This window comes from Gastrolobium bilobum, unplaced genomic scaffold (genome assembly GCF_033153095.1).
Source record: "Gastrolobium bilobum isolate Gb01-03AN ecotype WA unplaced genomic scaffold, APGP_CSIRO_Gbil_v1 utg2103, whole genome shotgun sequence".
Classification (NCBI taxonomy): Eukaryota; Viridiplantae; Streptophyta; class Magnoliopsida; order Fabales; family Fabaceae; genus Gastrolobium; species Gastrolobium bilobum.
Window position 1 is genome coordinate 168,124 of NW_026895775.1, and position 11,993 is coordinate 180,116.

At 32.9% G+C, this 11,993-nt stretch overlaps 1 protein-coding gene across 1 annotated transcript; it reads left to right on the forward strand.

Moving 5' to 3' along the window:
• The first annotated feature begins 1,539 nt into the window (after window positions 1–1,539).
• LOC133295787 (laccase-7-like) lies at window positions 1,540–8,119 on the forward strand. The gene is made up of 7 exons (XM_061494643.1): window positions 1,540–1,657; window positions 3,154–3,221; window positions 3,367–3,518; window positions 4,429–4,673; window positions 5,614–5,742; window positions 6,338–7,306; window positions 7,989–8,119. Exons 1-7 carry the CDS (start codon window positions 1,540–1,542, stop codon window positions 8,117–8,119), a joined length of 1,812 nt encoding a protein of 603 aa, XP_061350627.1.
• Window positions 8,120–11,993: the final 3,874 nt, after the last annotated feature.

Genomic DNA, 11,993 nt, shown 5'->3' on the forward strand with positions numbered 1-11,993 from the left:
ACTATGCTAGAGAAGCAATTGTGTGACTCCTATTGTCTAGGTATACACTAAAGGTTGACGGTTCAAGTCGACCTAGACCACCGATTGACCGAGTATATCCGATAGGTTTTCACTAGAGAAGGTTTAAAGGTAACTCCACCTATCTCGATGCAGTTGTTTCTCGTTGAGGAAATTACACTCTGCATTTATACTCTTATGCATTTTTTGTCACGATGATTTGACTTCTTATCCATGTGGGGGATTGTTGGAATTTATATATATATATATATATATATATATATATATATATATATATATATATATATATTGTGTAGACAATATATTGGTTCTGAATAAAAAGTTTGGTAGTGAAAGGGTGTGCCTTTTCGTCGACAAACAGATGTATCTTTTCATCCTAAAGGATGTGTTGTTTCATCCTAACGGACATGTTGTTTCATCCTTGAATGGGTGTCTTTTCGTGTTGAACGAATGTGTTTTTTCGTGTCGAACGAATGTGTCTTTTCGTGTCCAACGGATGTGTTGTTTCATCGTCGAATAGGTGCATTTTGGAACGTGACTTTACGTTGTCTATAAATAGACACTGACACCTTCAGAAAATGGATCCAATTTTTCTGCACTGAAACTCTGCTGAAATTTTTCTCCTTCCGGTTTTGCATGTTCCTTTTCATACTCCGGTGTAGTTTCCTCTGGCATTCAGTTGTGTTCGTTTGGGCTGTTGATTGGTAGTGCCATCATTCTTCAGACGAAATCCGTTCTATCCTGGGAGACAAGTGTCCATCAACCTGTGGCATCAGTGAGGGGGAAAATTGTCTTAAGGAGACACGTTCTGTGGGCTCGGATTTTATTCCTCTGATACTGCATATTTCATTCTTCTGACTCTGTCTGTTTCACACATATCAAGTAAGTCTGTTTTTAATATTTTTAATTGCACAGTGATAATTCTGATCATTTACCTCCTCTACCTTATACATGGGTTCAAATCTCTTAGTGATATAATATCACCCACTGTCTTCTATAACAATACATACGGCTCCCCTCTTCCCAAACACCTAACCAATATTTGTCCGAGGATATCCTTCAGGTAAGAAACCATAACCTCATTGATGATTCTAATGTACCTTTGAATTATAAATTCCCTGACAGGATCAATAGGGGAAAACTGCCTAATACATATTAAAAAACGAGATAACTCATTGCAAATTATGTGTGTACTGAGAAGTTGTTTGACTTCTTGAAGAGCTTTGTGATGAATGAATCTTCTATTCATGTTCCAAGTGGGGTACGCGAAGCAATATAGGATTCTAAATCGTAAAGGCTATGGAAGAATCATATTTTTCTTTCTCAAAGAATGTATGTTCTAGTCTTACTTGCTGAAGTGGGAATGTTAGATTGTAAGTCAGTAGTTACCCCCATTGTTCAGAAATACCCTGATCAAGTGCCAACAAATAAGGAGCGATACCAAAGATTGGTTGATAAATTGATCTATTTATCATATCGCAACTTGATCTTGCTTATGTAGTTAGTATTGTTAGCTAGTTCATGTATGCTCCAAGTGAAGATCATATGAATGCAATTGAAAGAATCCTCCGCTATTTGAAAGGCGCTCTTGGACAAGGACTTTGGTTTCGAAAGGGACCAAATTTGGAGATTGTTGGATGTACTCATCAATGTTATAAAAACTGGACCAAACCGGCTAGTTTGAACCGAAAATCAGTAAACCGACCCTGTGATCGGTCCAAGAAGCTCAATAGATCGGATATGTTAGTGAACCGGAGTGATTCGGGTTGAACCGGCCGAGATTATGAAAACTGGTGACTCACTAGTTAAAAAAAGTAAAACCTTGTATTACATCCTTCAAGATCATTAAGTTCACCTGCGTAATCTTCTTCGCCATGCTTAATGAGTAGAAGTAAATGCGTATTATCTGCAGCAAGCTTTGGCATTTTTTTGTTTTTTCATTATACGTATGAGAATGTTCCCATTTTTTTAGTAGTCTAATCTTCCCATTTTTTATTCACTGTTGTGTTGTGGTTTATCAAGTTCCTCTTTTAATTGAATGCATAATCTATTGAAATATATTTTTAATATCCAAGTTCCATTTTATATTTGTCATGTATTATTCATTTGATTTTTATTTTCTCACTTCAGCAGCAAAATAAGAATTTCGAAATTAAATTGATATTATATATTTTATATAATGGGCACAATTAGCCACAGTTATATTCATGGCTAATCTTAAGAATAATCGTAGTGAAAAAGTTATAACGCTCTACACTATCATAGCTAATTGAAAAAAATCCCGTAGCTAAACAAATGCAACGCTAGCAATATACATGGGCTGTGGAAGCGTGGTTAACTGATTTTGCCGCTGGTTTTTTTTTTATATTTGCAACGTTTTCAGACGTGGCGACGTGGCTAAACACCTTTTCTTTTGTAGTAATTGGCATGGGAATCACAGTGATTCATGCGGCCAAGCTGTCCATGGATTGGGTTGCTTCAACATGTATCGTTCCCTTATAAATAACTAACATAAAAAAACTTACATCGTCCCCTATAAAATTTATATATCAACCTGCCCCAGTTTTGGCTCTCTTTTTTTCCCGTACACTGAATTTGTTTGAATTGTTACAAAAATCCACATTCTGACTTTCATTACAAGAAGAACAATTATTACCAAATCAAGACACGTTTAATTTCCGTGTACAACATGCTAAATTTATTACATCTTTTTCCTTGATAACTTATGAAACATTAACTACTATATGACACAATGCATGGTAAAAGTTCCTAACATTTGAAATAAGAAAAATTAATTGTTATTAAATAGTGATTAGTCCAAAAAGGTATTATTGACTGACAGTTGTTTTTTATTCATTGAGAATAATCCCGACGGCAAAGTCAAATATACTATTGAGTTTGATAACAATTTTCGTTCTCCTAATGCGACGAAAATTCAAATGCTTATGTCGTAACCTCGTTCTGTCATTACAATTTCAATACCAAACGCGTAATAGTGCAAACGTCAAGTCCCAGGGAGTTTCTATATATAGGACAGATATTTTGGCTTCAAGGCAACACACATTTCACAGAGATTGCTTAATTAAATTACGAGCATCATGTCCTTCAACATAAAACATTTTTCCTTTTCTCTAGCGTGGTCTTTTGCTCTTCTGCTAGCTTCTTCCTTGGCGTCTGCAGCTGTTGTGGAACACACTTTCAATGTATGGGCTCGTTTATATATTCTTCTCCCTTTGTTTCTTAAGAAGATGAAGATTTATATTGATTTCCACGTACATATATAAAAAGGTAGCCTTGCTGATTATGTATATTGCAGCATGACATTCATTGCAATTTTATTTATTGCAGGTTGGTAACTTAACTGTGCAGCGCTTGTGTGATGAACATGTGATCACTGCAGTTAATGGAAGCCTGCCTGGACCTACTATTAATGTTCAAGAGGGTGACACTCTTGTCGTCTATGTATTGAACAACTCACCCTACAATCTTACTATTCATTGGTAAATTTTTCCACGTCCTTCTCTCACATATTAAAAGATAATTATATATATATATATATATATAAGAGCTAGAAATTTTACACTCAATCTTGATCATTGATCCACTTGTATCCAATGACTCATGTTACCAAAAAATTTGAGCCCTTAGATATAAGTGAGATTAACGGACAAAATTAAGAGTGTAACTTATACTGGTGTAAAATTATCCTGACTCATATATATGGGGAATGATCTGTTTACAAACTTTTTTTATAATTTTTTACAAATTACACTATGTACTCCCGGTAGAACATAATAGTATAGTTTGTAAGAGTTTGTAAACAAAAAGTTTGTAAATATAATCCTCCCATATATATATGTGTGTGTGTGAGGTTTACATTTCTGCAGTTGTTGTACGTGCAACAATCAAATATTTACCATATTGAAAAAATAATCATACAAAAGATTAAAGCATTAAATGTGGGGAATTATAATCATACACCCGTCATTGATGTATGTAAAGCAGCTATAAAAATGATTTTATATATATATATATATATATATATATATATATATATATATAGAAATCAACGGCTAAGATACAAGTGTACGACTTACTTTTTTTTTCTTCGCACCTCTATCGTGATACTTCTTCCAGTCATTTGAAAACTTATGTCACCCGTATAGTTATTGCTTGTATTAAATAATCCCAAAATGAGACTTTCTTCAGTAATTTCTTCTAAATCTCATCTTTGAAAGTGTAAATTTTCTACGTAGAAATATATCCAACATATTTATCTTTTTTCTTCTTCTTGACTAACCATATAACAAATAATTTAATGTGGAAACAACTATATATGCAGTTACTTTCACATTATTATTATTATTATTTGTAACTAAATTTAGGTATATTTTACGGTATATTACGCAGGCATGGAATTTTTCAACTTTTAAGTGGCTGGTCAGACGGTCCTGAATATGTAACTCAATGTCCAATACCATCAGGTGGGAATTTTACCTATAACTTTACCATAACAGGACAAGAAGGTACCCTTTGGTGGCATGCTCATTCATCTTTTCTACGTGCAACCGTCCATGGAGCCCTCATCATTCGCCCTCAAGAAGGAAACTCATACCCATTCCCTTCGGTCAACCAAGAAGTCCCCATATTGCTTGGTACTAATTTTTTTGTTTTTCTATTCCATCGAATAACTAAGGTGCTGATTGGTTCAATATTTCTTAAAACTTACCTATGCAAATTAAATTGGCAAAGTAAGAAAGCAATGTTTGATAGACACTTACAAAATTTCCTTACGTGTTGTATTTGCATAGCATTCCTTTACCTGTTCGTAGAAAGCATGTAAAAGTTACTATTTGTAAAGACAACTTGTGGGTGGTATTTTACATTTAGCCGGCTAAATGGCAAAAGAGCAACTCACTAGCAGACCTAAATACCCTCATCTAAAGCGCCAAAGTTTCACTTTCTTTATGGGGTTATATTTGTAATTTACACCATTTACCCATCAATATTTTATTCTCAACCAAACATAGGTTTCAAAAACTTTAATCAATTTGTCTGGTAATATTTGACCCAATCAAACAATTTTTTTTTAACTTTCCTATCTAATTCACTTTCCCTGTACGTAGATCCCAAGTAATTACATTTCCTCGATGAACAAAAATTTTCACTTGAACCAAAAACCCCCTAAGTGATTTGACTATCTAAATCAATGTTTTAAATGAAAAGAAGAATGTATATCTAGTTGTAATTTATAGTATTAATGTCATCAACTAACCATCTATAAAAATTTAGCTATTTAGTATAAGATACATGAATAATTTTATATTTTTATTATGTCATCCACTAAGAGTTCTTAATGTATAAATTTATTTACCCTGATGCTTAAAGTTAATATTTTATTGAAAAAATAAAACAATAAAGATAAAATTTTAAAACAATTATTATAAAGATTGTGATACAATTAATATCATATATTAACTGCTTCAAAAAACTTAAGTGATCGAAGGAATACAGATAAATAATTTTATATTTTTATTGAGCCTCTAATTAGTATTTAGTTAAAATTTTCTAAATACATTTGATAATTAATTGCAGGAGAGTGGTGGAATGACAATGTTGTTGATGTTGAGAATAATGCAACAGCAATTGGCGCTGCTCCAGCCTTGTCAGATGCTTTCACAATTAATGGCTTTCCAGGCGATACCTACAATTGCTCTCAAAATCGTAAGTCAACTGTTTAACAGAACCATAAATTTTCATATATATGCAAACGAAGTTTAATTCATACATTTAAATATTTTCAACACTCGAAGATCTAATTTTCTTCAAATTTTAATTGTCCCCCAGGTAATATTTGACCATGTGTAATATTAAAATTCAAATGTATTATAAAATATAAATGCATCTCATTATATATATATATATATATATATATATATATATATATATATATATTAGGGTCATTTTGTGCTGGTGGTGTAAATTACATTTTCAATCTTAATTATTGATTTTACTTATATCTAACGGATCAAAATTTTAAGTTAGGCGAACATTGAATACAAGTGGATTAATGATAAAAATAAATATAAAAATTATTATTCTTATTTTAAGATTTTCTGGTCATTGATTCATTTGTACCTAATGACCGCTTAACTTAAAAATTACATTTGTTAAATATAATTAAGTGTAATCAACAATTTTGATTAAGAATATAACATACATTTTATAATAAAATTCTAATAATAACATGGAGATCACCTAAGTATATTTCCCACCTCAAACGGTTTTATCTCTAATTTTGACTTTGATGCAATTTCAGAGACATACCAACTCAACGTGAATCAAGGAGAAACCTACTTGTTGCGAATAATCAATGCTGCACTCAACGAGCAACACTTCTTCAAGATAGCCAACCACACTTTCACAGTGGTAGCAATCGATGCCACATATACCCAATCCTATGAAACGGACGTTATCGTGATAGCACCAGGCCAAACCGTTGATGCAATTCTAAGCACAAACCAAACCGTGGGTTCATATTACATGGCCTTCACACCATACCATTCGGCCCCAAACGTTAACATAAGCAACTCAACCAATACAGGAGTGGTATTTTACAATGGTGCCTCATCAGCATTACCACCCATAATGCCTGACCTACCAGATCAAACTGACACACCAACAGCACATAAGTTCTACACTAATATAACAGGGTTGGCAGGTGGACCCCACTGGGCCCCTGTTCCTCGTGATGTGGATGAAAACATGTTCATCACTTTTGGGATTAACCTTGACCAATGTAACCTTCCAGGCCCAAACAAGACATGTGGTGGCCCTAATGGTAATAGAGTTTCAGCCAGCATGAACAATGAGTCTTTTGTGTTACCTAGTGGGAGAGGGTTTTCTATGTTGGAAGCATTTTACAACAACGTTAGTAGGGTTTACACCAAAGACTTTCCAAACCAGCCTCCATATGTGTTTAACTATACTGACCCATCTTTGGCTACCAGTAATTTAATCGCTTTCGCACCTAAATCAACGAAGGTGAAGACATTGAAGTTCAATTCAACTATACAGATTGTGCTTCAGAATAATGCTATCCTTGCTGCGGAGAACCATCCCATGCACATTTATGGCTTTAATTTCCATGTTTTGGCTCAAGGGTTTGGGAATTACAACTCCACCATTGATGAACCAAAGTTTAATTTTGATAACCCTCAAATACGTAACACAATTGCTGTGCCAGTGGCAGGATGGGCTGTCATCAGATTCAGAGCAGATAATCCAGGTTGGTTTCTTCACTTGATTAAATTGATTTTTTGGGGGACATAATCAAATTAAATTTTGGGTTTAACTTATTTTTCAGATAGATATAACGTCGTTTTATGGTTTTAAAAACATGACAAGTGTTAATTATTTTAAAGGACACTATCGTTTTAAGTGAAACTAATTGTATTTTGATGGTTTTTTTTTTACCTTTTCTTATTCTACTAAAATATAATTGTTTCACTTTTTTTGTGGTAAACTAGAAGTTGAAGTGGGGTTAGATACTAATATCCCACTAGGATCATAGAAAACCTCTAATTTTTTTGAGAATTTTTAGAAGAGATTACATATACAATTGTTTCACTTAAAATGTACATAAAATTTACCTTTTAAAATTACAAACGTTTTTTTCCTTCAAAAAATACAGGGCATTTCAATTAGGTTTATATTATAAGATAGAAATAAAATTCTCAAATGCCCTGCAATTTTTCTCTAAATCCCCAAACATTATTATTGATCTCACAAGATAAATTTATCTTTGGTTGATTTTGGGTTACAGAAGATAATGTTATCTACCAGATAAATATTTTTTCCTTAAATTTTATTATGTAGGGATTGGATTATGATAACCAAATTTGAAATTAATTTCTTCCATTTTTTTTTTTTGGTAACAAATTTCTTCCACCTTTTTAAACACTATGTAGGTATATGGTTTGTGCATTGCCATTTAGACAGTCATTTGACATGGGGGCTAGCCATGGCTTTTGAGGTTGAGAATGGACCTACTCCTTCATTCACACTGCCTTCGCCACCAGCTTATATGCCTAAGTGCTAAGTGAAAAGTGCACCCATACAATCATACCTTATAAATTTCAAAATAAATTAATCACGAAGATTCGCTGATATTTATCCACTTTCTACTATTTTTATCATCTTTTTTTAGTACATAAACTTTCTACTATTTGATGATGTGAATTCCTAATTCAATTTGTTTGATTGGGAAAAAGAAAGTGTAATAATGGGCGAAAGGTTATTTTCAACCACGTCACTTGTTGATACTCAGTTCATGCACCCTGAGAAGTATGATGATATATTTTTATCCATATATATGTTTCTTTTTCTATTTCTTCGCAGTAGGCAATATAGTCGTCCTTAACTAATATATGTATGAGAACCAATAATGAAGAAGAGCACATGTGACACATGCACATGTAAATTGAATTAACCGAAGTCTCACTACTAAAAAAACATCATTAGAGACGGAATTATTCCGTCTCTAAGTGAAATATTTCCGTCACTAAGTAGATTAGTGACGAAATTAGGGATGGACAAAAATCCGTTACATTATGGCTCGTCACTAACAAGTGGAGACGGAATTATGAATTTGTCCCTAATAGAGACGAATTTTAGGACGGAACAAATCCGTCTCTATCTGAGACGGAAAAAATTATATCACTATTAGAGACAGAAATATTTCCCTCCCTGATAGTGATGGATAAATCCGTCCCTGTGATATTATTTTCTGTCACTAATTTATGCACGTGAAATATGTGTAATCTGTTCCTATTAGGGACGGAAGTTGTTAGGGACGGAAGTTATTCGTCTCTGTTAGTGATGGATTTTTTCCCTCTCTGTTAGTGACAAACAATTTTCCGTCTTTTTTATTGATGGATAATTTTCATCTCTGTTAGGGACAGATATTTTTCCTTTCTATTTGTGATGGATATTTTTCCCTCTCTGTTAGTGATGGATTGTTTTTGTCTCAGTTACTGAGAGAAATTTTTTCTCTATTAGTAATATATTATTTCTATCTCTATTAATGACTGTTTTCCATCCCAATTGGTGACATATATTTATATCTTTATTTTTCGTCCCTAATATTTGAATTTTTTTCAAAATCAATTACATTGAAAATTTAATTTTTACCGAAACCTAATATTAATTATAATCTAATATTCTTACAGCAAATCCAACTGACACAAAATGTAAAGTGGCTATACTAAATGAAAATAAAGATCAAATCAAATCCAACCATTGTAATACAATAAGTTTACGTGAATTCAAAAAAAATAACAAATGTATGAGATAACAAGCAATATTTACAAATGAAATAAGAAAAGGAAATATGCATGTTATCAATTATCATCATGCAACTGAGCATCACTATCATCATCATAATCATCACTTTGTGCATCTAGCGTCGAAGTCATAGTAGTGGATGTGCGCACATCTCCTCATAAACGAGCCATCAACATCGCCCTCCTAAAATTATCACGATCAGTCCTTCGCTTCAAAAAGTGCTCCTAAAATTACAAAAATTACATTAGTTATCACTTAATGAGTAGTGTATACTGATATAAAAAATATGTACATACAAAATTAAACAATTATCAAATACCTTAAATTGATGATACCAATTGTCTCCCACTGCCTTGCGAACCTATTTAAACTCATCCTCAAATGGAATACACAAGCGGTTCTTACTGTGTTGTATCCTTCGTGAAGTCGTAGTATTAACCACAAGATGAAGATGTTATTATCTGCCTCCTATTAAATATGGCATTGCACTATTGCAGAGACCAAATAAAAGGAGTTTACTACCTAAGATTTTAGCTACATGTGATTCTGCAGCGTGATGAGTGCCTCCTAAAAGTGGTACAAAGATTAAGATACAACGAACAGCGAAAATGTATTTACATTCACGTGTATGTATCAAACTACTAAAATCCTATCAAGTTTAAAATAAAAAACCAATGAGAAAATACACATAATTGTCTTTTTGCAATTGGAAGAAATTTTATCCCAAAAGGATAAACCAAAAGGATTAAATATAAAGAACAGAAAGAAAAAATAATGTGTACCTGCGTGTTGAGAAAAAAGATGGTTTCAAAGCTGGAATGATAATTTTGAGTGGCAAATCCAGAAACTGTGTTGAGAACGGGGATGGTTACAAAGCTGGACTGGTGGTTGTGTGTGGTAGATGCAAAAGTGATGTGGGCTATGAGAATGGTGAGAGAACAAACAATAAAATTGAAAGGCGGGAATCAAGATTTGGAGGTGGGAATGAACTGAAACAGTAAAAAACATGGGAAAGAAGTTTTGGAGGGATTGAAAAAAATAATCTTTATTTAAATAATATCTCATACAATATGGATTTGATTGTCGTCTCTTTATTTAGTTTTTATCTATATAAAATTTTCAATCTTGTGTGTAATTTATGGGTTTTGTTTTTAATCAAATTGTTTAAAAAAATCCAAAAATTAGAGTTCGCGCTCTTTAAAAAATGGAAGAAATAAGCATGCTTTAATAAGTTAATATTACGATCCAAGTTCACTTTTTTAAAGCAAATAAAAATCTTCGTTTTTACATATAAAAGCAGATAAGAATGTATTTATAATTTAAATTTTGTTAAGATTTTTACATACTAAGATTCAAAATAATTTCAAAAGTCATTACTTAAGTCACTCTTTATCAATTTTCTCCCAACTAATTAAACTATTACGTACAGCATCCTAATGTTTTTGATTAGTTTTTTTTCAACTTACTGTACGCTTTAATTCAATGAGGGGTGAAAGAGAAATTATATGCTCTTTAATTTCAACTTACTGTACGGTTTTTTTTTCAACTTACTGTACATTTTTTTAGGATAAATTATACGCTCTTTAATTCAAAGAGATAATAATTTTATTTTTCTAATTGCTTCAACTATGCTCAATGGATACTCAACTTTCAGTATCAAAAAGATAGGGAGGTGGAGAGAAATTAGGGGGATGATGTGAGTGGGAAGTTAACAAATCTTATATTTTTATTTTCAATTATTTTTTAATTTTTAATACAAGTTAGATTTTCTTAAATAATTTTTAAACGATGACATGGGTTAATACTTTTTAAGATGGGTTAATTTTTTAATATTTTTAAATAGTTTTTAAACGATAGAATACAGGTTAATAGATTTTAAACGATAACATGGGTTTTTTTTAATACTTTTTAATATATTTATACATGTTTTTCGGTTAATACTTTTTGTATTTAATTATTATGTATTTCATTCCACTTTCGGTTAATACTTTTTAAACAACACCATTTTTTAATACTTAATTTTATTATGTAATTTGTTCTGTCCTTGAGACAGAGATATCCAGCCTAATAGGCTGGTGCGTTTATCTTGGATCTAGTGCCCTCTCCAAGGTATCTATGAATGAGATACCCTTGAGTCAAGCAGATCACTGTGCACAGAATAATACTATAACGGCGTTAGCCAATGGGGTGTGTGTGCGCACAGTGACAACATAACAGTAAGAGAAAGAAGCCACGTACCTTTAGGGTTTACCTTGTATTTATAGAGGTTATCTGTGGGTAGTGTGGTTGGGCCCTTGGTGCCTCTGGTGAGGGCCCAGGCCTGTTTGCTATGTTGTCGTATTAGGATTAGTATACATGATGGATATCTATCATTTGTTAATATCAATCAGTATCTTAGATTGCCTCTTGTCGGGATTATCACTTGATGGGCCCATTATATGGGTCCATAACAGTTACCCCTCAGCTCGGCTACCTGGGCATCCGGGTAGTCGGGGTGAACTTACGTGTGCATCTCTTCAGGTTTTTGCCCATGATTGTGTACTCCGCTTGTGATCCAATTTTTTTCCACGCGGGTGGCCCTTGCCCCTTTATGTCGACGGGTTGAGCATCAACCCGGTGAGATATTTTGC

Bases quoted from the DNA above. Each gene is read 5' to 3' on its own strand.
- LOC133295787 (XM_061494643.1), top strand. From the start codon at position 1,540: ATGTATGCTCCAAGTGAAGATCATATGAATGCAATTGAAAGAATCCTC. The intron at 4,674-5,613 runs GTACTAATTTTT...AATTAATTGCAG, and splicing joins AGAAGTCCCCATATTGCTTG to GAGAGTGGTGGAATGACAAT. The intron at 5,743-6,337 runs GTAAGTCAACTG...ATGCAATTTCAG, and splicing joins CTACAATTGCTCTCAAAATC to AGACATACCAACTCAACGTG.